Source organism: Lissotriton helveticus, chromosome 1_2 (genome assembly GCF_964261635.1).
Source record: "Lissotriton helveticus chromosome 1_2, aLisHel1.1, whole genome shotgun sequence".
In the NCBI taxonomy this organism is placed as follows: Eukaryota; Metazoa; Chordata; class Amphibia; order Caudata; family Salamandridae; genus Lissotriton; species Lissotriton helveticus.
The window spans coordinates 79,157,399-79,185,027 of NC_136058.1; the positions used below are offsets into that span (position 1 = coordinate 79,157,399).

Below are 27,629 nucleotides of genomic sequence, written 5' to 3' on the forward strand. Positions count from 1 at the left end.
GATCGACCTCCTGATGCTCTTGAAGGTCTAGTAAAACTGCCCCCTTTGAGAACTGTAAATGTTTTGCACATTACCACACTTTGCTGAAAAATGGATTATGTGTTTCGGACCTGGCCCTTTCTGCAGGGTCATCCCCAAACGTTTTGCCTTTCTCCTCCCCTTTTTGCTGAATTCGTTGTTGTTGGCCTTAGGACTGTCTGTGCCCTTTACAATTGCTAACCAATGCTAAAATGCTTGGGCTCTCTGCTAAAACATGATAACATTGGCTTATAACCAATGGACATATTTAAATTACTTGTAAGTCCCTAGTAAAATCTACTACATGTGCCTAGGGCTGTACATTAAATACTACTACAGGGCCTACAGCACTGATTGCACCAATGACCTGGCAAAATAAATCTTAGACAGGCCAAAACCTTACTTTTTCACACATATAACTCACCCCAGGGTAGGTCCTGGACAGCCCAGAGGCCAGGGTGCAATGTATTTAAAACGTTGGACATATACTATTAATTTTTACATGTCCTAGTAGTGAAAAACTCTTACAAATGTTTTCACTACTACAAGGCCTATCTATCCCATAGGAAAACATTGGAATTGGCTTATTATATTTTATCAGCGCCATTTCTAAATGGGAATAGATGACTGGTTCATGTTTGGTGTCTCCGGAATCCTATTTGAAATCCTAATTTACAGTGAAGTTAGAGTTTAAATTAAAGTTCTGAAAATGCCTCTTTTAGAAAGTTTGGATTTTCTTGCCTTAGCCATTTGGTGCCTGCAGCCTGTCTCTGGTCACATGACTGGGTGTAGCTGGCAGTTGGGCTTTTTGCATGCCTCCTAAACAGCCACACACAATGGGAGCTTAAGTGAAACTGGATGGACCAGTTCAGGCTGGACTGTTCCCATTGGACGCAGGGTCAAGACTGATTTGCATATGGCTGGGTCCAAACTGGAAGGGCATGGTGAGCAAAAAAACGATGGATTTAGGCCCAGATCTCTGTACTGGGGTGAATGTATGACATTGTTCTGCATTCTGTCCATCAACTGTTGTTTTTGCATTTGTCACCCCGAGTGAGACGGGTATGCTCAGACGTGAGTCCCGTGCTCTCCATGCCACTGGAATCAAGCTATCCAGGCTAAAGAGGGCTGAAAGCCCGAAACCGGTCCTTGGATGCTTGTTTCCAGTCCAGGGAGGACCTGGCCTGGCAGTTCGGGCTGGATTGTTTTCATTGGGTACAGGGTCAGAACTGATTTGCATATGGCTGGGTCCAAATTGGATTGCCATGGTGAGCAAAAAACGATGGATTTAGGTCCAGATCTCTGCACTGGGGTGAATGTATGACACTGTTCTGCATTCTGTCCATCAATTGTTCTTTTTGCATTTGTCACCCCGAGTGAGACGGGTATGCCCAGAAGTGGGTCCCTTGCTCTCCATGCCACTGGAGTCAAGCTATCCTGGCTAATGAGGGCTGAAAGCCCGAAACTGGTCCTAGGATGCTTGTTTCCAGTCCAAGGAGGACCTGGCCTGGCAGTTTGGGCTGGACTGTTCCCATTAAGTGCAGCGTCAAGACTGATTTGCTTATGGCTGGGCCAAACTGGAATGGCATGGTGAGCAAAAAAACAATGGATTTAGGCCCAGATCTGTGTACTGGGGTAAATGTATGACATTGTTCTGCATTTTGTCCATCAATTGTTCTTTTTGCATTTGGATGGGCCACTACTGGCAGGATTGGAGGAAGGAGCTGGGCCCAGGCTCACTTGTACTTGAATAGGCTGTTTCCTGTCTCCACACAAAGGACTGCATACCCCCTGTACTTAGTCAGGAGAGAGTGCTAAGAAGGCATGGCATCTGTGCACTTCAAAGGTATGCCTCTAGATGTTTCTCCCCACTTCAAAGGCCAACCTGTGTATAGAAGAAGGACCTCAGACACCACCACTTCAGCAAACTTCTGGACTTGTGGATACTCTGTCAGGAGAGAAGGCCTGCTGTGCTTCTGAAATGACTGTCACTCTGCTGGGTTGCTACTCAGAAGGAGCTGCTGCCTTGCTGTCCTCACCTGCTGCCCTCCTGCCTGGGGAGGAAGGACTGGACCTGGAACCCATCTTGAACTGAGGGCCCCATAGTGACTCAAAGGGCTTAGCTGATGGCCTTCTGATCTGAGTTTCAGAGAAATAACAGGCTCCCCAACAGCTCCTGGACCCATCTTCAGTGGGTTCCAGACCCCCAAGAACATGGACACTTAGTGTGGCTCAGAGGGCTCCTAATTCAAGCTTTGATTGCCTGCGGAGGACCGCTAATGCAAAGTATCAGCCCACCTATCTGCAATGCCCAGGCTGCTCCTTGCACCACGCCGACCACCACCAGCGATGCTCTCCTTGCTCCCGGCGACCTTCTACCATGCAAACTAAATTTATTGGCACAAAGCTTGATGAGGTAAACCATCAGCGGGACTAATCTGGGACTGTATACGAATCATACTCACACGAATCAGCACGACCAGATAACTGTGGTTGACGCTTTATTCTTTCAACCTGAGCACTCCTTCCCTGGTGCTGTGAAGGTCTGTTGGCTGTCGCAGCCCCACCCACCCGTTAGAACGCCCACACTGCGGCGGAATTGCCGCCGTGGTTAAGGTGTTAAGGACTATAAGACACTTTATTCTTTAAAAATGTATATCTCAGGTTCTACTGGTTAGGTTCTTGTCATTTTGGTCTTGTTTAGTTCATTGAATTGAGCTCTATGTTTCTAACTTGGTATAGCATAACTTTTATGCGGTGTTGTCACTGGTTGACTGTTTGAAGTGTTGCACAAATACTTTACACATTGCCTCTAAGTGAAGCCTGAGCGCTCAGCGCTAAGCTACCGGGGGGGGGGGGGTTGAACACTGGTTAATTTGGGGTTTGTTTGTGCCTAACAATGTAAATTTGTACTTTCATTTCCTGCATCCGAAATTAGATTGGAACAGATATCACTGGTCCATGTGTACTTTATGTAGTAAAATGTGACCTCATACTAGAAGTCCCTAAGGTTTTGATGATGATGTTTTACAGCACCAGCCGGCACCAGTGAAATGCTATGCCATTTGAAAATGTGTGGATTTAGTCAGCACGTTGTTCGTATAAAGAATCGGTGGGAGCCTCTATACATTACAGTTGCAAAAATTTCAAATTTGCCTTTATACCTCCATTATGCAACCAGATGTGCGCATGACGTCATCCAAATATAAAATAATGGTTTCGCTTAAAATAATAATATACAGCTTTTCTATACAAAGTAGAAGGCAAAATATGCTATGTTAGGAATACCTAATTGAGAAATCGATTTAAAATCTGCCAAAAAGAATTTAGATAACTTTGGCAATGAAAGATAGTAAGGAGTCGATTTGGTAACTTGTATATAACTCAGAAAATAGAAACATCACTGCGTTTCCAAACGCGCCAATCACCTACATCGTAATGCATACTTAATAGTATGTAGCAAAGTCAGTGTAGTTAAACGTCTACTGGCTAAAACATTCTTAATTGAACAGCAGTTCACAAACATGAGACAGGTCCCACAGTGGCCTTTTGGCCTGGGTTTAAAACTGTTTACTCTACAGGAAATACTTTATTTGTGTATGCCGTAACAAAATCATATGTTAATGTTGTCAACCTAGCCTATGCATGCAATTGATGGAATAACGCCTAGTACTCAGTTTATTTTAAATTCGCCGACAGTGGAAAAATGTCGTCTGCGGGTCACAGAAAAGGTGTGTGAGGGGCTCATTTGGCACGGGAGTTATATAAAAACAGAAACTCAGTTAGGGCCTGATGTAGAGTTCATGGAGAACTCTAAATCAGACCCTTAATCTTTGCCTGAAATGACCTGTATGTAGTAGAACGAACAGGGACTCACTCTGAAGTCCTTTCATCAATCTGCTTTCTCCAGGAAGACACCATCACACTTTTCCAGACGAGTGCCTGCCCACACCACTGTGCTGAAAATGTGTAAAGCATCGATCAGTCTCCTCCAGTTTAGCCAGACTCAATATATGCTCCAGTACAGGGGTCTCAATAAGGGCTGTCTGCACTACTACTGTTATTCTTTACCATGTTTATCCAGTACCTGTTGAAGTGCTTCGGCGAAACACTAAGTATTCAAGTGAAGGACACCCAGAAAAAGGAGAGTCTGCAAGATTCTGATTATACCCAGCATAAAGTTTCAAAAATTGTCTGCAGGAAGCCTCCTACTTTATAGTTATCGCCTCCTGCAACACATCCACAAGTGCAATTAAAGCTCCTGTCCCATACTACATTGAGACAGAAACTAACAAGAGGAAAAACGAAACTGACGCTACAAGTTCCAAAAACGAAGAAATCCAAGACCCTGAAGCAGGTGTAGCCTGCTGATTATGGAACTAGGTCCTCGAAAAGGCAGGAACAATTCCAATGATTAGCTTCATAATTTTTTTTAAAGCACAAGTTTTTGGGTTGTCTCTACTGTATTAGTCTTCTTCCTTGTAGCTAGGTCTCAGTAGATTCCACCAGAATTTTGTTTGTTGAAGCTATAAAGATGTTCTATTGTAACTGAATTGCTATATGAAAAGCATCCCCCGCCTTGCCCAGTCACTAGGTTTGTCTTCTATAAATCACATACATCAAAATATATATGTAACATTACCCACCTTGTCATACGTTTTGTGTGTGTTTTAAAGCAACTTACTCACCCCCACCTCTCACGCTCGACAGGCGGACTTCGCTTGCTTGTAAACAAGGCGGGGAACGCTTCCAGCGCCTCGGCAGCCCGCAGGCCACGCCCCCTCAGAGGCCACGCCCACCGATCTTCACTCCATTCTCTCATAAACCATGTGCTTCCCTCGGAAGCGCAGCGGACGAGCGCAGCGGGCGCGACGATGGCGCGCCGAAGGCGCGCCTAAGGAAAGCCCGTTTGCGCCCGTCCGCGACCGACCGGGACTAGGGGCACCCCATAATACCCAAACCTTCCATTATTCCAGGGCCGACCTCCTGGAGCGCAATAGGAACAATGATCATCTACTCCTATCTAAAGACACACTCCATCTGCTTTGTAAGCATGGTATCCTGCGCCAAGGCTGTCACCTTACCACCCTTGCAGCATGTTCAGCTACGCCCAATCCACCCCTTAATACGCTCTCTATCCTGTACCTTAACACCCGTTCCCTTGTTAAACATCAACTGGATATCTTTCTGCTACTCGCTACGGAAAAACCTGACATCCTCCTGCTTGCAGAAACATGGCTATCTCCTACCTCGGCACCGGATATCATAGCAGCTCTTCCATCTGACTACTACATTATTCAGGCAGATCGCGCAAGTGCAAAAATAGGAGGTGGAGTTGCGGCCATTATCCATTCCAGCTTGGAAGTCACCAGTCTTACCTGTCTGACACTAGCCAACACGGACAACCTTGTGCTAAAAATTGTCACTTCTCACATGACTTTAGCATGCGTTCTGTTGTATAGACCACCTACCTCAATGCCATTGTTCCCCATGGCATTTAGCGAGCAGGTTGCCAACCTAGCCCTGGACTACACCAGGGTCATGTTAGTAGGTGACTTCAACTATTGGTACAAGGATCCCTTAGAGGGCCCTCAATCAACAGAACTGACTGACCTCCTGTCCAACCTCAACTTCAAACAATTGGTACTCTCCCCTACTCACGAAAAAGGACATATATTGGATCACGTGTGGTCCAACACTACCTGCGTGACCCCCCCACTTACCCTGCCTTGTCTGTGGTCAGACCATACGATCCTTAAATTTGAGATTCATGCCACTCAAAACAGAACCACTGTGCCAACCACTGGCAGACTAGCTAGGAATTGGAATGCCTTGGATAGGAATGCTTTTTTACAGTCTTTAGCTAACGATGTCCCTTCTTTGGACAGTGATATAAATCTGTCAGTTGCTTCTCTAACCGATTGGCTACAAACGGCCAGCAATCTCCATGCCCCGTACAAAAAAATCAAAATTGCTCGGCGCACAGATGCCAACAGATGGTTTTCTGCCGAGTTAAAAAACAGGAAACTGGCTCTCCGACAGCTCGAGCGCCTTTGGCGTCGTGACTATGACACTGAGGAAAAAATCAAATATACCAGGGCGAGGAAAGAATACATGAATGCCATCTCTGCTGCAAAGGTGGAGTACTTTTCTTCTCGTATTCTGGACTCATCAAATAAATCCAAAGATATCTTTTCTGTCTTCAACGAACTGACCAATCTGGAGAATGTTCGTCCTAAAGTAATCCCCACCCAGAGTCTGTGTGATTCACTCAACTCCTACTTTAGTGACAAAATCAAAGACATAAAAACTAGCATTCCTCAACCAAAGACCCCTCTCACTACTGGTATGGCAATAAGGACAGGATCTGCCACCCTCACCAACTTTCAACCTATAACCTACGATCAGCTCCTTGAACTAACGACAAGAGTCAAATCTGGCTCCCCATTAGACATCTGTCCCCCTCGCATCCTGAAAGAATGTTTCTCCACTTTCCCAACCCCTATTCTTGCCCTCTTAAACAACTCCCTTTCCTCGGGCATTGTCCCGTCTACCTTTAAAGAAGCAACGGTTATACCCCTATTAAAAAAACCCGGGGCGGATCCTGGATGCAAGGCAAATTTCAGGCCCATCTCCCTACTGCCTTACTTGGCGAAAATTCTAGAGGCACACGTGGCGAAAAATCTCTCCAACTTCTTGGAGGAGTCCTCCTGCTTTGACCCTCACCAGGCCGGATTCCGGCCAGCACACTCTACGGAGGCAGTGATCACCGCAGTCTTGGACACACTCCGAGACTGCGCAGACAGACGTTCTCCCCAGGCCCTGGTACTACTGGACTTGTCGGCCGCGTTCGACACGGTCGACCACAAAATCTTGATCGACCGTGTCGGACAGACCGGCATACAGGGTGTGGCGGCCTGCTGGCTGAGATCCTTTTTGGAGGACCGATCCCTAGCAGTGCGCCTGGGGGACTTGACCGGTGTTAAACAAGCCATCCCATGTGGAGTGCCACAGGGCTCCTCCCTGTCACCTCACCTTTTTAACATATACATACTCCCCCTTATACAAACCTTGAGGGACAAACAGGTGAGAGTTTTTAACTACGCAGATGACCTGCAACTACTCTTCACCATTGATAACTCTGAAGACTCTATGAGTCATTTCCAGTCAACCATGAGGTTTATTAAATCCTGGATGGATCAAAATCAATTGAAATTAAATCCAGGTAAAACTGAACTAGTATTGACCGGGGATAGTGCTAAGTACTGGGGCCCTCACTATTGGCCTGCAGACCTGGGTCAAGCTCCACAACCATCATCTTCGGCTAAAACGCTCGGAGTCATTGTGGACAGTGATCTTTCACTAAAAACACAAGTGGGACAAGTGGTCTCCAAATGCTTCTACCAACTAAAAAAAATCAGGAAGGTCAGGCGTTTATTAACGCCTGAAGCGATTACCCAGGTCGTGATCGCCACTGTCCTGTCCCACCTGGATTACGCAAATGCCATTTACCTAGGTCTCCCCAACTATTTACTTAAGCGCCTCCAGATGGTGCAGAACTACGCTGCTAGGCTGATTCTAAAGCAACCTAGATGGCAGGCTGCGACCCCTCTTCTCATCAAGCTGCATTGGCTTCCAGTCACACAACGCTGCTATTTTAAAGCAGGCTGTATGGTCTTCAAGTCATTACATGGCAAAAGCCCTAAATTTATCAATCAACTGATCACCAGACACGTCCCCTCCCGTAACCTCCGCTCACTCCATCTAGCCCTGCTCCAGACCCCCCCCTTTAAACTCAAACGCTCTGGTGGTCGTAGATTTGCCACCCTTGCCCCCTGTCTATGGAACACCTTTCCCCTGGAGATCCGATCTTGCCAAGACCTCCTACCTTTTCGGAAAGCTCTGAAGACCTGGCTCTTTAGACAAGCTTTTTAATCCACCTCCTCCTCCACCTTAGGCTGTGTTACTGTCAATTTTAGCGCCAAGAAACTAATCAGTGTTAGCGCGCTTTATAAGTGACTTAATAACATAACATACGCATTGGTTACCTGGTGTGGCAAAGAGGCAGGCTGTTAAACAGCCTACAAATAAAGGTTTATAAGGCAGCGTTAAACCTCCCAAAATCAGCATCACCGGCGCAGGTTCGTTTAGAATTTGGCCTACTGAATCAGAGGTTCCGCAGTATGGGTACTTTTTTGAAACTCTGTTATAAAGTGCGTATATCAGAAGAAGCCTCACTGGACAACCTGTGCTGGAAAGAAATCGAAAACCAGCAGAAACAGCACACGCCTCACAGTTGGGGAGATTTCTTGTCCCAATCCTTGCGTTGTATAGGACTCGAATCAACATGGGATTTGAGGCCAGATAGAAAAAGCTTTGATAAAATCGTAAACAATGCTGTCAAATAGAAATCCTATCTGGAAGACAAATCAAGCATTGCAAAACGACGACGACACGGGTGGACCGTGATAAACTCTTATTCAGGGATAAAACCACAGCCATACTTAGAAAGTCATTTTAATATGCCACTAAAACAAAGATATATAGAATATCGGCTGGGCCTACAATGTTCAAAGGACCTGTTACCATCCTGGAAAGGTAGTCACATGGACCCTTATTGTCGTCTATGCGGGTATCAAAACAAAACATTAACTAACCTGCTATGTGCTTGCCCAGCTCTTATGGAATTAAGGAAACGGTTTTTAAAAAACATTTTTAATAAACTGAACATTCGAACATGCAGGCAATCTGTAATTCGATGGCTAGATGGATCGTCCCCCATGTTGGCTTGTAGGGGGGTTAAATACATGAGGAAAGTACAATCTCTCCTACAACAAGCGGAATCAGGGGAATCACGTGAAGTGGAATTGCATACTTGAAAATGAAATATTTTGAGAACGATTTAATTGTATGGACTATTCAATTGAACTTGTTAAAAGTTAAGCACATTATTTATAGGTTTTAACGATGATTTTCAAATGCATTTTGTAATAATTTTTAATAATTATAAACAACTTTGACTATATGTAACTTCCAGAAAGTCTGACATGAATGTCTTTGGATCACAATCTGGGGGACTGGTTCAGTGATCAATGGCCTCCTTCGCTATACAATACAACAGGGATATGTACCAGAAAATGCCGGAGCATGGTGTTACGGCAAACCTGTCAACGCTGTGCTCTGACATTTTCAAAATGCACGGATGCACCTTATTTACAAAAAATACAACCCACCCCTTCATTTCCCCTAATGCTGGAACTATAAAAGCTGCCTAGCGCCAGCGCAGGCACCCTTGTGGCTTATTGGAAGGGTGAATGCACTGCAGGGGCGATTGTTTATGAGCAGGAAGGGACATCTTCCTGTACATCAACAACTCCCTTCCTGCACATAAACAATCAATAATGGCGATTTGCTCTTTCTGTGTGTGCTGCAGAAGCACAGAAAGCAAGAACAAAAAACGAGGGGAAATTATTGATTTCTCCTCGTGTCACCATTCTATGACCAGGTATTACATGGCCTTAGTTTTTGGAGCTGCCCAAGCCTTATAAATCGTGGACAGTGTTAAACAGCAATGGGTGTTGCGGTGGAATGCCCATTGCATCACCCACTGCCTGCCCCTGTGCCACAGCATACGGTGACAGAGAGGGGCATATTTACAAGGTGACGTTAAGGCACGTTAAGTGGCCTAGTGCCATCTTGTAAATATGGGGAATGGTGCAACACCACTGGGGCATCAGAAAAAGTGACGTTAGGGGCTTGTAAAAATGCCCCCAGCAGTCAAAAAAACGAGCAACCTGGAGTTTTTTAAAATGTATTTATTTATTTATGTCATTTATAGAGCGCTTGAATCACCCCAACCGGGGTATCTCCGCGCTAGGATGGCTGTAGACAACTAAGCCCAGTAATTAGAACAGCAAGGTTTTTAATTACCTCCTGAAAGATAAGTAGCAGGGGGAGAGTCGAATGTGTATGGGGAGTTGATTCCAGAGAGATGGTGCAACATAGGAGAAGGATGCACCCCCAGCCGGGTTTGCTTTATGCGAGGCACAAAAAGAAGCTCTTTGGACCCAGAGCATAGGGCCCTGGAGGGGTTGTAACAGGTCAATTTATCTGCGATATAGTTGGGTCCTAGGCTATTCAGGGCCATGTATACCATACAGCAGATCTTGAAATCGATCCTTTTCCGAATCGGTAACCAGTTTAGTTTGCGGAGTAGAGGGAGTGAGGGTGTTCTGGGGGGAGCATTGGTCACCAGTCGAGCAGCTGTGTTCTGGACCATTTGCAATCTATTAAGGGAGGATTCTTTAGCAGAAATCAGCAGAGCACTGCAGTAATCCAGACAACTTGTGACCAATGCTTGAGTCAGAGTTTTCCTTGTGGATAACAGGAGTAAAGGGAAAACTCTGCGAAGCAAACTTTGTACATGGAAGCAGGTCTTGGCGGTTGCGGCGGCGTGCTCCTCGACGTTAATTTTCAGGTCAATTTTTACCCCTTGGTTCTTTATCACCGGTTTGGGAGAGGGAGATGGGCCCAGATCTCCCGGCCACCAGTTTGGACACCATGTTGTTACTGCTTCTCTAAAAAGCATTATTTCTATTTTCTCAACATTCAGCTGGAGGAAGATATTGCTCATCCATTCAGTGATGGATCTCATTCCCTCTGAAAAGGTTTCCTGAACGTTGGTGCAGTTTTTGTCAAATGAGAGAAGCAGTTGTGTGTCATCAGCAAAGGAAATTAGGATAAACCCAACGTTTCTTATTAAGTTAGCGAGTGGGGTGTCATATAGATTGAACAGGGTTGGGCTCAGCAAGAGCCCTGGGGAACCCCCTTGGTGACCTTGGTAGTTTGTGATCTGAAAGGGCCTAGGTTGACGGTTTGTGTTCTTTCAGCTAGCAAGTTCGTCATCCATTTTAAAGCTTTCCCCTCAATGCCTATGTCTCTGAGCCTTCCTAGCAAGATCTGGTGAGAAATGGTGTTGAATGCAGCAGCCAGGTCAAGCAGTATGAGGAGTACTGCCTTACCCCTGTCTGCTAGCATTCGGATGTTGTCTGTGACTGTCACTAGCGCTGATTCCGTATTGTGTCTAGGTCGGAATCCTGACTGTGAAGGATCGAGGCTATTGGGAGATTCATGGAAACTGGTCAGGTGTTTATTTATGTGTTTCTCTAGTAATTTACTTGTAGCGGCAGTAAAGAGATGGGTCGGAAGTTAGTGTTGTTATCAGGGGGGAGTTTGGCATTTTTCCTGATGGGCAGGAGCTGAGCTGCTTTCCATTCCTCCGGGAGTTTGCCTTCCCTTAGCGAGCTATTTAGGATAGGGCAGATCAGGCCTGCGAGGTGGTCTGCTTGTATGGTGGCGGTTTTGGCTGGGATCAGGTCTGCAGGAGAGCCAGATTTGATCGTTTTTACCAGGGGTTTTGTTTCTTCGGTTGACAACAGAGGAAATTCCTCTAATTTGTGCAAGCAGGGCATAGTAGAGGGAAGTGTGTATTTATAGTTTAATTGAGTGCCTTTAGTTCTCATGATCTTATTGTAGATATTGTCAATTTTGGAGGTGAGGTGACTTGCTATGTTATCACATAGTGTCTGGGAGGGTTCTTCTTCTGTATTGCATGCTTTTGGTTGATGAATGTGTTGAGGACCTGGAATAGTGCTTTGGAGGAATTGTCTGCCTGATCAAGCAAGTTAGTTATATGCATTTTCCTAGCTTTCTTTATGCTGCTGTGGTATTTGGAGAGGGCAGATTTGAATCTTTCTCTGTCGTGGTGGTCGAGTGCGCGCCACCTGTGTCGTTCGAATTTTTTGCATTTGCTTTTTTTGGTCCTGAGGTTGGTAGTATACCAAGGTGCTTGTGGTCGTTTAGGGGTAGCCCTCTGTGTTTTCAGTGGTATGAGCGAATTTATTGTGGATATTATGGTATCTTGGAAATTACTACGGCAGGATTCAACACTGTCTAAGTTGGTGTACTGTAGAGAGACAAAAGTGTCCTGGAATAGAGTGGGGGTAAGTTTATGCCACTGTCTATTTTTCTTTGGGATATTACACTTCCGGATATTTTTCTCTCTAGGTCCTGTGATGCAAAATTCAATTTTGGAGTGGTCTGACCAAGTAAAAGGGTAGGTTGTTCCACAGAGAATGTTAGGTGAATTTGAGAGGACTACGGGCCAGATGGAGGTAAATGAGAAATACCGATTTCTTATTAGCGAATTTTACCGATTCGCTATTAGGAAATTGGTATTTCCTATGTAGGTAAAGATTCGGTAAAAAATACTGAATCCTTAATATTCCTTATTACCGAATCGGTAATTGAGATTCGGTAATAAGGAATACCTACCCATTCATTTCTATGGGCTTGGAGGCCCACAGGAATGATTGTGAAGACATTCAGTATTAGCGATTTGGTATTACCGAATCGGTAATACCGGGAGGTATTTCAAGGGTGCCAGGGAGTCCAAAGGACACCCTTTTGCACCCCTGAAATGTGCATGTGTGCACATGTGGCGCACATACATGCCCTAAGGGCATGGATGTGTGCCACATGGCACTTTGAAAAAAAGCAAAAAAGTGCATTTTTAAGGGAAATCGGTAATTACCACCAACTTGAAGTTGGTGGTAATTACTGATTTCTTAAGGCTCAAAAGCACTCTTTAATGTGCTTCCTACATTGCATTTAAGGAATCGGTATTACTGATTCCTTAAATGAGGAATTGGTATTAAGGTCAATTAGTTGGTCTAAGATGGTAACCTTAATGGGATCTTTATAAATGATCGCTACCCCACCCCCTGTTTTTAGTGGTCTATCGAGTTTTTGGATGTGGTAGCCATTGGGTAGGGCTATGGCTATCGCTGAATTAGAGGTGGGCTTAATCCATGTTTCTGTCAGAAACCCAATATCTGGGAGAGAGGAGGAAAGCATGTCCCATATATTAATGGCGTGCTTGGGAAGCGACCTCACAATGGCTAGGAAGCAATCCCAGCTGCCAGTTTTTATGGTAGCATGTGCCTGACCTAGTTGATTATTGTTGGGCTGATGCGGGATGCCATTTATGATGTGCAGATCTGTGGAATTGCTTTTATCTTGTGATGGTGACCCACACTGGTAGCCACATTTTATGGAAGAAAAAAGGGCTTCAGCTAAGATTGAGGAGGTACAGTGGTTAATTAGAGAATGTGGAGAAGCGCGGCTCAATGGTTAGAGTGGCAGACCCTGATGCAGAGGTCTGGCCCGGGACCAGGGTTCAATTCCCGCCTCGGCGGCTCTTAGACTCAATCTCCCCGGACCTGATAATTCTCGCCTCGGTGCCTAGTCTAATCATGGGTCCCACTCTGTGACTCTGGGCAATAGCTTGCTTAATCTCCACAACGGCCCCAGCAGCGCTTGGATGCCTGGCTTCACCTTGGGGGTGCCCAGGAGTGGACATTTCACATGGAAAAGCCCGGAAGGGTTCCACAGCTGTATGAGTGCAGCGCCGGGACGCCCCGTTGCGTGGGCAGCTGTGCGCTTTACAAATACAACACATTTACAATTACTTGTAAATCGTGCCCGCAGCTATTATCCCTGATTTTTTGTAGGTCGCATCTAGTGTAAGTGTAGTGTTTTCCCGGGCTGGTTACCTGGACTCTAGCGGGACCGGCAGGGGTTCTGGCTCCTGGCGATGTCCAGGCACGGACGGGCGTAGACAGGCTTGCCTTAGGCGCGACTAAGGCACGCCCTCTGCGCGCCGGTCCACCCATGTGTTTTATACTACAAATCAGGGTCGCTATCCTCCAGAGAGGAACTATGTTCTCCTTCATCGTCTTCTGACCATTCACCACCCTCCGACACCGAGTAAAAACATTCGCTTGGGTCTTTCTCCTTTCCCATGTCCTTTCCTTTGTCTGATTCCAGATGGACCGCGTTGTTTGCCATATCGCATTCTTGACAATTCTGAACTCTCGCCTTAATTGCCCCATTGTCGGCCAGGTCACGTTCCTGACAATCGTGGCCTCCCACCTGTATGGTAGCTTGATCCGTGCAGGTAAGGTTGTCTACATTAGTAGATAGGGTCATCCCGGCATCGAGTCCCCCTTGCTCCTGTTGCCTTGAATCACAAACCGCAATCCTTTCCACATTAGTACAGGCATTCAGCGCTGAGTCCTCCGTATCAGCAGCGTCGGACCCTTCCACACTTCCCCGGGTTTTACTACAGTTCTCTGGGGGGGCGGGTGCTATTTGTGTTGCCTCTGGACTGTTCTGTGCTTCTGGTATGCCCAAGGGGGTTACCTCGATTGCTCCGGCCTCTAGCTCCATCTGACCTCCATCGCCAATTGGTACTATCGCCTTCACCCCCTTCTCTTTGCCGACCTTGGTAAATATATCCGCAATTGGGGCAGTGGCAGCAGCCTGCCTTGTCCTCGCTGCGATCTGCTTTCTTACCGGGGGTGTTTGTATTTGTGCTTTTTTGACATTATCAGCCTCTCCTGCAGCCGTCTCGACACCAGCCTTCTTCTTCTTGTTGGCTGTTTTGCCTCCGGTGTTCACTTTGGGGGCCATTGCACCGCGTCTCCTCTCAGTCCCGCTGTGCCAACGCCTCCGGAGCCTGCTACCCCCGCAGCTTTGCGCCGACTCTTCAGATCCCTCCGCTCTACACCGCAAGGTCAGAGGCGCTTCACCTGTACCCCGCCCCTTCGTTCGCGGGCAGACTCGGCAGCCAGCGGTGAGAGCCGTCAAGACCAGCGTCAGTTCCCGCAGCAGCCGTACTGCAGAACCGCGGCAGGTAAGTGAGGAGAACATTCGCTTTGTGCTATTTTAGTTCAGTTTCTTGCCATAACCATTTTCCGGCAAGAGACAAAAAGGGGTCGGATATCTTCGGAGTGACAACCGACAGTTACTAGGGCTCCAGCCTGATCTCCACTGCTCCGCTGTGCACAGCCACAACTAAGCGGCCGCCATCTTGCCTCGATAGGGGCATGCAGTACCTCAATGGACTCTACCTGGGTCTGCTGCAGTCAGTGCCTATATTGAGCTGGGTATTGTCAGTGGGGCTCGCCGGCACTCATTTTTGGGCACTGACACTTAATTTTCCTCATTAGATATTGACTGCATGCAAGAGAGAAAAACACACAAACAGGCAAGAAGAAGAAGGAGAAAGACAATAAAATGGGAACAAATAGAGAAAGTAGGAACCGGCAAGAGTGAGATAAAGGGGCAGCATTGCCTGGTAGTGGATTAAAGAGGACTGTGGTGAATTCAACACTACACAGCCTTAGTATTCGACGTGCCGTTTTTTAATAGCATTGCTGGAGCAGCGCTTTGGGCACTCATTCTTTTACAAGTTAAGCGTTGGCTATAGTACACCTTACAGTGCCTGACAGGTGTCCAGTAAGAGGCTGTTCTAGTTCTAGTTCTTTTGATTTTTACTCATGTTGGTCATATCTCACTAGCGTTATCAAGTTTACAAAGGCAACCAACTGTGAAGTCATTTTAAGAGCTTGTATGTATTTCATTTGACCCTTCATTTCACAGACCCCATGTATATTAATGAAATAGATTTATCAGTCTCCCTGTTTGCCAATGCAGATCCGCAAATATGATATGCTCCACTTCAGTATATGAAGAGTCATTCTTACACTTAGGCAATATAGGGGCCAGTATTCACTCCACTGGCAGGGTCTGGTCTAGGTCCAGTTGCTACAGGTCAGCTGGGCACTTCAGGAAAAAAAGGCTTCTTGAAGCTTGTTGTGTTCTCCTCCTCTTTAACTACACTAAACTGATTCTGGTGCCTGCTCCCACTCCCACTGGGCTGGTGTCAAACTTGTTACAGACAGCCCAGGAAATAAAAGGCTTCTCTTCGTCAGGTCTGCCTTTACAAGTATCTATGAATGGGCTAGTCTCACCGGGTCTCTTTTAAGTTAATTAAGTTCCTGAACACTCATAATCTATCCATCCTGGCAGACTAATGTCAGTTAGCCACCAAAGGTTCAGACAGCCAAAGTCTAACTTTTTGAAAGTCACTTTTTCTAAATATGTATTAGAAATCTGACTTCACAACTTAAGTAGATTTCTAATAAACAATAAAAACAGTGCTTGAATTCTTCTTGTAGCTTGTCCCAACCAAAGTTAGCTGAGTTATGATTTTTTTCTGAACTTTAATTGTTCTCATAGGACAGCTACAGCTTCAACCCTTTACAGTGAAAATAGCTTTTGGGACTGGTCACTGTGGGTGCAAGCCAACGCTAAATTCTGAAATGTACCACTTTTAAATACTAGACACCCTACCTTCTAGGCTACAAGGCCTAATAAGGGGTTATTTATTTAATATTTAAAAGTAATTTGACACCTTTGCCTGCAGGTTTAAAAGCAACAGGAGTCTGGCTATGCAGGGAGGGCTGAAGCCATGTTGGATTTTCAGACTAATGGATGGCACAACGTGTGCTTCTGTCTGGAGGTGACATTTAACTTTACTATTCCACCATGCCTTTTCACATTTTTCTACACCATATACTCTGGCCTAACTGAAAAGGTAAGTAGGTCAATCAGGACTTAGCAAATGCTGCTATATCTTAAGGGTCCGAGTACTTACACTCGGGCCTGGAGAGCAGTGACCCAGTGTGCAGAATAAAAAAACGAGCAATACCAGCCAGAAAAAAAAGGGGTGGCCACCCAAATAGAGGCATTTCTCACATCATCCCATGCAGAGTGTAGTGTACATAACATACTTCCCATAATTGGCAATAAAGCATTGGATAACAAAATATAAAACACATTTTCTTTACAGTTATCTGTATCTATAAATGTTAAAATCAACAATCTGAATTTCTTGAATGGGTTTATGGTGAATGCATGCCTCTTCACAGCCAAGAATGTTGCTAGTTTGGAATAAAAGTTTCTATATAACTTAATGTCTTTTTACTTACAATATATTTCAGAGGCTTCTGACCCAGTTCGCAGATAAATGTTGTACCTCAGAATGGAACCACGCTGTCTGCATGCAGGAATGTCTTCCCACTCAATTACGAGTGTCTCTGCATTGTTATTTTGAAGCACAGCAGTGGGACCTACTTCAGGTGCTAGGACAGAAAGGTAACACTATGACCATTATTATTTGCTGTATTTACAGTAATTTTAGAAGCATAAATGTATGCATAGAAAACTGTTTAATTCACCTTGATTCAACAGTAGCGAGAAGCTGTATACAGAAATTAAAAAATATAATATTTGTACATCCATGGATAAAATTATTTCAGTGTCAGATAGTGAACACTTGTCAGACCATGCCATTTGTAGGTGTAGCTACAAAGCTCTTGTTCTCTCGCAGGGTCCACCAGGTTTATCAGTAAAGCAGGAAAACCACAGAACTAATCAATTTCCCTGAGGGAAATCACCTAGCAGGAAATGCTGCTGAGAAAGAAGACTATTTTTTTATAAACAAAAAAAGAGTGTCTTAAGAAATAGGTTTTGCCACAGTAGGGAGCAACAAACTCAAGCTTATGAGACGACCACACTGGGACGTTTAAAGAAAGCCCTCACTCACCACCTAGTGATGACATGCTTCATCATCGGGCTCCACCAAAGAGACCGAGTGTCTCTTTGGTGTGCTACAACGCCAGATCTACTGTGGAGCGGGATAGTGAGTTAAGGGCGTGTTGTGCAAGATTAAGCTAGTGAGTGATGGGGGTATAAAAAAGTCAGTAGTGTATCACAAGGAAATTTTTATTCTATGATCACTAAAGACAATAATTAAAATTATGTGTATGGAAGCAGTCCACATTAAGTTGAGTGGAGGATTCCTATGCATCAGTCGACATGTTTCTTGCCATCAAAACGGTGTGATTTTACCCGGCAATTCTTCAGGACTAAAAGTGTTCTATACCCTGATGGTATGGACGTGCTAAGGCCCACCCTTACCTAGGGGCGTGAAAGTGAAAATTAAACAAAATGCTGAAAAGGCAAAAAATTAGGAAGAATAAATGTCTTCCTAATAACTCCTGGTTTAGGAGGCTTCGATTTAGTGGTTTCTGCACTTTTCTGGTGTTAAAATAAATCACCATGGATCTCAGGAGGGGGGTGGGAGCGTATTTGGCACACCGCCTTGACGCTCGGCACCCTCAGTCTACCTGCATCGCCCTCGGACTGGACCCTGAGAAAGAAGACTAATCGGAGAAATTGGATTTATTAAATTTTAATCTGAAACCTTATTTACCCTTTCCTAAGTCAACCTTTGAGGTTCAATAGAAATGTTGCTGGTTGTCCAGGCTGGATATACTATTCCAGCTAGTAAAGGTATATGTGGAGGCTAAAATTACTTTAACCATTAAAATGCAACTCGTATTGAGACTAGACTTAGGTGTGATGGGTCAGCCTTCACCCCACCATTGGCATCATTCACCTATTGACCAAATCACATTACAATGATTTATTGCTGACACTACCATTCATCATAAAGTATGGCCTATTTTCTCTTTGCCTGGATTTGGTCATTTCATTGGTATATATTTAATAGGTGTACAAGTCTGTCTAGGGAGAAGCACCCTTCTCTATGAGTTGGTTTACACTGCAAATCAGGGACTCTAAAGTGTCCATGCATTGTAATGGAGAGATAGTGCAATGACTAGCCCAACCAGCCGATGTCACTATAGAGATCTTTAAAGCACAGACTGAGGCCAGATCAAGGGAAGTGGAATTGTTTGTTACCCTGACCAAAGGGAAAGTAAGCCAGGTCGAGCATGTTGTGACTACTTTCAATGCAGATTCCCAACTGGAGTGAAGAACTCTAAGTGTGGGCTTCTAGACAGAAACCTGTACTGCAGAGGAACCACAGAAGGAGAATATGGATGGTGCTGTGAAGTATTTGAGGTGCCTGACCACAGAGAAGTCCATGTAGTGCAGTTGTATGCATTTTAATGTCATCATTGTCTCGGTTTATGCTGAATGCTCACCTAATCTTTGTAAGAATTTTGTGGTCCTAGATGGCTTTAAACATGCCTATGTCACCCCTTCCTTTTGGTAAAGAACCAACAGCTGACCCTAAAGTATTAACAAATTAATGAGCAACTCACGGTTTCCAGCTTTCTCTAATATCCTGGATTCACATGCCAGTCATCACTTATTTGGAGGACAACAATCTATTATATGAGTGCCAAGATGGGCTTCATCCCCATTGGGCAACCAAATCAATCATTATGTCAGTTCTGTGTGACCTTCAAATGGCATCTGATGATGGTGATGCATGTGCTTTTGATTTTTTAGATCTGTCAGTGTCATTCATTATTGTGGACCATGACATAAAGTTGCTTGAACTCTATGATACCAGAATAAATTAGGTCCTTTTGATTGCTTTAAGTTGTTTCTCAATGGTCTGTGCTATGAAATGCATGGCACCAAGGTGACACCACCATACAGCTAGGTATTGAATATACATGATAGTGGCTCACCTAACTCGTCCTACAAATGAAGGGTGCCTATGGAGATATTGACAAATGTTTTGATTGCTGCATGTAAGGATGGGTGTCAATTAGTTAAAACAGAAAGTATGTTGGTAGGATGACAGGCAGTCTATACCCCACTTTCTAAATACAGACATACCTACACTTTGTTGTGTTTGCACATGATCACATTCCCAAATTCTTATTGAAAGGATCCTCCCAGGTAGCTGTACTGGATACATTCCCTCAGATGAGGCTCATCTGTACGGAGAGGGACCATGTCCCTTCACATTTTGCCTGACAAGAAGAGTGTCTGGCAGCCTGCCAAACCCTCTTCTTGTTCAGGTTAGACAGACAGGGACTAGACATGCACTAAATGTGCTGGCACGTTACTGCTAGAGCTGAACTTTGCCAAGCTGAGGATTTCACAGCCCTGTGGGTGTGGTCTCCTCAGCCTGGCAAAAGTGCCTCAAGGTCCTCTTCCTTGTGACAAGGAAACCATCAGTGATTGCCTCGACAAGGGTGCTTCAGTTGAAAGCCCTGAAGTGCCTAGGGCCAAGTGTCAATTGGTGATACCTCGTCACAAAGTTTAACTGACCCCATCCACACTCGGATGACTGAGTGACTGCTGCCTTTTCTCATTAACTGACCTATGTTTTTGAATGTCTGGTGCGTGCATGCATCTATGAATGTATGAATTTGTTGTGAGTGAGTGTTGTGAATGTGTGTTCACTTTTGTGAATGCATGGGCGTGAGTGAGAGAGTGTATAAGTGTGCATGTGTGGCCGCCTCCCTGGTAAAATTACTGGTTGCCACTGCATCCCTTTTGCACACAGTCTCAGTTTCCATGTGCTTACCTGTACTTAAATGCCTGGCTGAGACTATTTGTTCATGCCACTAAGCACAATACAAATTTATAAAAATATGTATACATACCATACATAATGAGTGTCTATCTTTTAGGTTACATGTAATGTCCACTATTTTTCATAACCTTAACATTTATCAGATTCACTAGCACAATCTCCTTCTATAATCCTCCTGCCAATACAGGGTAGAAAAGGCCCTTTGAAACCCAACAAAAGTGTTCACAAGAAAAGTCTGCAAAACAGAGGTGTACTTTCCACAGTGTTTATTCTTCCATCAACGCGGTGCCCATGTTTATGCGTTTTTAAGATATTAATATTTTTTAAATGTGCTGCGAGGGATTTAAAGGGTTAACACTTATGCATATCTCTACTGTTTAAACGCACAAGTCAATCCTATCGACCACATTTTGAATTGTTTACATAACGTGATTGGCTGGATTAGGGCTAAGACATATTTTTTTACCCATATTAGGCTTGTGAATCAGAGCTTACTTAAGAGCTTTGCATTAAGAAAATAAATTTTTACAGCCATTGGGGACCAACCACGAAGGTGACCAACTGGAGGTTAGTGGTGAGGGGTGCCAAGATTTGGAAACTATAAGGCATGCCTGCAGGAAGCTGGCTCTATATATACTATATCAAAGTGAGGTATATTGTGCACAGAGTCCAGTGGAACTCCAAACGTAGGCAGAGGTAAAATTACATAGCACCATACTCTCTATTTGTGATAGTGTGGGCAAGCAGTAAGGCTTTATCAGAGGGTAATGTTAAGCATTTGTTGTACACTCTCAATCAGCAAATGATTGCACACACTCAAAGACAGAACTTCAGACCAATTGGTTTTGTATAAAACTTTTCTTATAGTTATTTTATTTCCTAGAACCAAGCAAGCCTGGCACAGGTAAGTAATTTATTCTTGCAGTAATAATACAGGTTTGAATTCAAGTCAAGTCAAGTCAAAAAAGCTTTATTATCGGCTGAAAGCCATAAAAGCACATATAAACAGTTTTAAGAATAAAACGAGCCAGTTTAAAAACATTACAGTGTGTTAATAGTGGAAAACAATCATGTAAAAAATTTTTTAGGGTACAGCATTAAAAGTATAAATATATCCTTGTAAAATTATAACAGGACCACTCCCGTCCTTTTTTATCAAATTCATTAAAGGTTAAAATAGTCACAATAATAAAAATCTCACAGTTAGGCATTTTTATTTTTTGCGCTTCTAGAGCACCACATAGACAAAAGATATCTGGAGGTCACGAATACAATCAAAGGGGAAGTATCATATTTTAAGATTCTAAATACATCCCTGAAATCCCTGAGACCCAGATTCTTGCATAATTGCACAATCATTTTACCTCTTGCCTTAGAGTACAAAGGACAGAAGAGCAGAACGTGCAGATCCGTCTCCTCAGTACCTTCGCACCCTGGGCATGTACTAGCTGCAAGGGGTGCATTCAACCACTTATTGGTCACTGCCCTAACTGGGAGTGTTCCATGTCTAAATTGAACATAAAGTTTCTTCGCCAGTAAGGGCTGGATGTCATCCAGGAATTGCTCAAAATAGTAGTCATCCTTCACCTCCAGTATTCTATTGGACAGTTTACCCAAAGCAGGGCTGAGTGATAGGCGATCCATGCGGTATTGTTTAAGTGCAGTGGCCAGAGACCTTTTAGGGATTAAGGGGCATGTTTGCCCAGGGGAAGTCCACATGTCTGCCCTCCCCAATGCGTGGCAGAGCTGCTTCACAAAGTTTAGCCAGGGTATTTTCCCCACTCCCCTTATGCCCAGTAGATCCCTCAGGTCGTCTCTGTAGCTTGACAGCTCTGGAGTAGTCCAGAGTCGCCTCCAATACAACAGGGGGCGATTGGCCATAACATCCTGTATAGGGACCAAACCCAGGTCTAAACGTAGAGGAATCAAAGGAGTGCTCTGGGGAAGTCTCAGTTAGCGCCTAATGAAGCTATTCTCAGTGATGGACAATGGGGTAGGACTAGTATGGCCCCACAACTCTACTCCATAGAGCGTACCACCCCTCGCCTGGGCTTTATAGATTTCAACTGGAGGTCCCAGGATTTTAAGTGAGCACTCGTTGTATACCTTTAGTATTCCCCCAGATGCTTGGGCCAACTTCAGGTTTGCCTTGGGCATGTGTGCCCCCATTCCATCCTGTCATTCAGTGTTACCCCCAAATACTCAAAAGTGGATACTCTTTTCAGCGTCAAACCATCCAAGTGGGGGTGCGGGCAATTGGTTGTTTTCGCATGGAAGACCATGTATTTGGTTTTGGAGATATTAATCTCCAGATTTCTGGATTTGCAAAAAGAGCAGAACACCTCCAGAGTTCGCTGGATACCCATTGAAGATTTTGATAACAAAAGCGTATCATCAGCGAACATCAGGGCCTGTATCTTGCGTGTGGCTAGGCTAGGAGAATCTACATCCCTTGCACCCAAGAGGTGGTCAATCAAACCATTGAGAAACAAGGAAAAAAGAGTAGGGGCCAACACGCACCCCTGCCTGACACCCTTTTCCACAGGGAAGGGGGCCGAGAGCTCCCCATTCCTCCCGAACCTCACCTTCTCAAAGGTGCCTTGGTGTAAGCGTTTAAACAATTGGCACAGATATGCAGGAGCACCGATTTCTAACGATATGGCCCAAAGCTTCTCCCTCTGTACCAAATCAAAAGCAGATCGGAGATCAACAAAGATCAGGTATAGGCTGCCAGCTCCCATTGTTACCGTCTTCCAATATACCAATTGGAGTCTAAACAGTTGGTCGATGGTAGAGACCTTCATACAAAAGCCCGCTTGGAGGGAGGTCAGGATGTGGTGTTCATCAATCCAACTCTGCAACCTCGTTAATAAAAAGCGGGCAAACAGTTCCTGCAAGACGTCAATCAGGCTAATGGGACGGTAATTGGCCGGATCCAGTGGGGAGGCGTTTTTGTGAATGGGGATGATCTCTGCGCCCAACCATGTGTGAGGGATTTCCATACCGTGAAGGATGGCATTGAAGTATAACCAAATGTAAGGTACCCAGACCTTCTGCTCACTCAGGAATAGGTCTCCTGGGATTCTGTCCAATCCCGGAGCCTTCCCGGGAGACAAGTTCCTAAGGGCCGCTTGGATTTCCAACATAGTACAGGGTGGATAATCGTAATCATTACCCTCCAGTGCTCCTGAGACGAATATTCCCTTCGATAGGGGCGAAGAGTCTACAACAGTTTGGGTATCGCTTTGAGAAAACAAAGACTTAAAATGCGATATCCAAACATCTTCGCTCAGGTTAGGTACTACTGCTGAAGGACCCTCTACCGAACCCGTTCTAACTAAATTTCAAAAGGCCCTGTAGTCACGGCCGTCCAAAGCTTGCTTTATATTAACCCACCTTAGAGCCTCCCATTCTGCTTCAGATTCAGCAATTGTGCTCTTGTAGGAGTGTCTCGCTGCTCTAATACTCTCAACAGTTCCGGTTTTGACTTCCCTAACAAGTGCACATTTAGCCAACCTACAAGATTTAGTATACCATTGGGCCTGGTTTTTTGGCCGTGGCCTCTTATTGACTGTGGTGTAGAAGTAGGAGCCAAAATAGTGGATAAATTAGAGTGGATGATCCCAAGCGCACAAAAATAGGGGGAATCAAAGTTATCCACCGGGAGTTCGAAAGCCTCCACTAGGAAACAGGCAACATGTAGGTAGAGGTCAGCTATTTTATCGGGAGCTAGTACAAACGCGGCTATAAGTAGGTTCGTATCTACGTGGGTCTTCAGCTCGCCCGGTCTATATCGATAACCCACAGTGTTTTTTAGTTCTAATGACAGTAGGTTATGATCACTGTCAACCCTTGGGATGACGTTAAAAGCCCTAATTTTATACCAGAATTCTACATTGACCATAATATAGTCAATGGTTGTTTCTTTCCCTACTCTATTATAGGTAGTCTTACCTGGGACATCGGGTTGGAGTCTACCATTACAAGCTCTAAGGGAGTGAGTTAGTAAAAGCTTGATAATCTGAAGAGCAATTGGCGACCATCGCTTTACCGGGTACATGGAACATTCCTGAATGAGCCAGGTAGAATCCTCATCTTGGGTTACAGGGGGAATCCCGGCCAGGGGTTCAAAGTGACAATTAAAATCGCCACCCATAATTCTATGAGTCGGTGGGAGAAATAGTGTCAGGAGGTCATCTAAATCATTTAACATAGAAGAGCCCCCAGTTTGGGGAATGGATCGCAAGTACACATTAAAAACCGCCACACTCGTACCATCCTGATATTTAAGAACAATGCACAGAATGTCCGGAGAGTGGGATTCTATCACCTTCACTGTACAACCCAGGTGCGTAGCTACCCAAATACAAAGTCCCCCCAGAGGGTCCCTGAACCACAGGTATATAGAAGGTAGCAAAGCCCACCCTAATGGGGGCAGTCAACATCCATGTTTCTTGGAACAGACACAAATCGTACTGATCCACCAACTCTCCCCATTCTGGATGGGCTAGCTTAGAACCCATACCCGCAAGATTCCATGACTCAATCAGTGTGCCCTGGGGTTCTGCCCTTGGGGGAGTGGCTGGAGGGGTCAAACACACATTAGGAGGGGATGTTCTGGCCAGATTATCCGGCAGCAATTCATCTCCAGGGGAGCTTACCATTGTACTAAGGGTGGCCATTGGTATTCCATCTTCCTGCACCTCTGGGTTCAAGTGGGGAGGCCCACTCTCAACCCTCTGTCACTCCTTCGCGGGACACCCAGCTGCATTAAGATCTGTTTCGGTGAGCCTTAGTGGATGATGTCGTCAATCCACATAATTCAAGGGACTATATCTATTGGCTACAGGTAGATTGTATTCTACCGCCTGGGCACCTGGTTGTAAGTAAGTTGGTCCAAACCCACCAGGAACTATTTCCAGTAAATACAAGTACCACAGAGGGAGTGGGATGATTGTACCCAAAGGTCTAGGATCCCCCCAATCAAGAATGTGTTTGACCACTCCAGTGTCCCTGAAATGAACTATCACGCAATCCCCTCCAAATATCCTTAGGTTTCGACCCCAGCCAGGTGACTCTTCTAGCGAATATAATTTCACTCTGGCCCCTACCCATTAGGGGTCCGTTTTTGTTCAACCAGAAGGTGATTTTATTCTTCAACTCCGGGAATGTCTCACCTCGTTCACCTGACAGCGATGGGACTCCAGTTAAAATCACCACATACGGCTAAGCCGCGGTGGGTAAATGGGGGCAAGGTAGCATTTGTTGGACATACTTTCTTGGCGATTTCGAGACAGGCTTATGAGGGGCCAAAACCTGATCTGACTGGTTCCTGCTGTTAGCTTGTGAGATCAAAATGGGACTCGGGGTACCAGAGTGGCTATATCTGAAGGCGCCATGGGGGGAATAACAGAACCGGAAGGAGTGGAGTTAGGATTACATTTGAGTGTGTTTATCGGTTCCAGTCCAAGTGCCAGATTATTATATCGGGGGCCATTTTCTGTGGTTAGACCTTGATTTGCCTGATTAATATTACCTATGTCCACCTTCTCGGTATTGCTTCCCGTAGGGCCGGGTGATTTAACATTGAAACAACGTTATCAATTCTACTTTTGAAATGAGATTTGATAAGCTGTTCCATTTGTGTTTGGAAATCTATTAATAAGTGGGTGGCCCATACCGGGTGGGCAAAAGTAGCATTAGCAGGGCTTATCTCAGTCTGGAGGGTATCTAAGGCAGATGTAGTCGCCTTAACAGGTTTTTAATGTGGTTTCCAGTTCCTATTACTAGTACAACACTTAGGTGCCTTTTTAGTCACCTGGGTAACTATGGGGGGGTGCGGAGTTAGAGGGAGAACATACATCCGGAGCAATCTGGGCACATGGAAGCTCACCTATGAGAGACTCTAACGTAGAGGTAGGCGAGTTGGGAACAGGTGAAGATGCATTCCCAGATAACGACGGAGAAGGCATAGCGGGTGTAAGAGAAAGTCGTCTTTCTGTATTAACTATGGCCGATGAAACCACCCCAATTGCTTTTTGGAGCATTTTATCAATTGCCGTCACACTAGGGACGGGTGCTGCTAATGCTGCTTTTTGCCGTGTCAGTGGTCGGGAACTTGGGGGATTGGATTTACCCATATTACTGCTTATCAGTGTCCTAAACCTTCAGCCTAATAGGTCAATAAAATGTAACATACAAAGTGCAAAAAAGAGAAAGAAGAAAAAAACCACATGAGCTAAGCACTTGGGGGTGGTGACGCCCTCGAATCACAGAGACAATTACCTTGTTACACTATTGACATACAAAACATAGCTTGACTGAATAAAATATAAAATACCGGCGTAGTATGGCCCAGTCCAGTCACTGCCTGTCATGAACAGGCACAAACAGGCCCTCTCTTTGCCCGGGCTTAGCCCCGCGCCCGCCCGCGCACCTCCCGCGGCGCGGGTGACCACAAACAGTTAAATAACCACAGGTGGACAGAGGTAGGGTCTGCCGGATCACTCACTGCCCGCTGTTCTCTGGGGCTTTGAGTCCTGGCCCCTTCTGCTGCTCCTCTCGCCCTCAGCAAACAAACGACGTGTCTCTTCATGAACAAGGAATGAACTGTGGTATAACACACAACGTAACTACAGCAGCGCCGAAACTTTGTCTTAGTTGTGATAAAAGCATGCAGCTATACGATTGGTCAGTAGAAATATTTTCGTTATCATTTTCATATGGTTGGCTTAACGACTACACAACAGCTATTCATTTGCTAGTAGTCTCCACACCAGGTTTGAATTGCAGTTGTATATATACTTTGGTTTGGTTACAGTAGAATTACTGGAAATGTAATACTTTGAAATATATACATATACTTTGTAATGACTTTTCAATAGCAGGTCTAGTAAATTACTTTGCAAATTACTTTTCTTACACAGTGTAGTATACCTGCATACTACACCGGGACATTTCCTGTAAACAGGTAAGTAAAAGCGTTTTGGTTATTTGGATACAGTTTTAGAGACATTTATAGGTATTCCAACTCCACACTTAAAAACGTTGTCATAGAAAACAGTCAATGTTATCCCATGGGAGAAAATAGTGTTATCGGTTCAGTGGTAAGTACTTTGTTGTGGAAATTGGCTTTCTGGGGTTAGACTCAGAGGGTCCCCCAGGGTTGAGGATGCACTCTCAAAGTACCCTCAGCGTCACTAGTGTGGCCGGGTGCAGAGTGATGAGGCCCAATGTTATCCAATGGGGGATAGGGGCCTCCGGTTGGTGACTGCTTACGAGCAGGCCACAAGTTTGTGGGAGCGAAGCTCCTGGACTTTAGCTCAGGGCAAATGGGGGTTCA

At 45.0% G+C, this 27,629-nt stretch overlaps 1 protein-coding gene across 2 annotated transcripts in view; it reads right to left on the reverse strand.

Annotated features, from left to right (window-relative positions):
* Positions 1 to 27,629, reverse strand: part of LOC144807767 (interleukin-12 receptor subunit beta-2-like) — a 762,710-nt gene that overhangs the window by 237,829 nt on the left and 497,252 nt on the right. The window contains exon 12 of one of the 2 annotated variants that reach the window (XM_078673424.1): positions 16,914 to 17,066. The exons of the other annotated variant lie outside the window; for it this stretch is intronic. Within the exon in view, the coding sequence (XP_078529550.1) occupies positions 16,914 to 17,066 (153 nt within the window). The remainder of the gene's footprint in view (positions 1 to 16,913; positions 17,067 to 27,629) is intronic. 2 annotated transcript variants of the gene reach the window in all.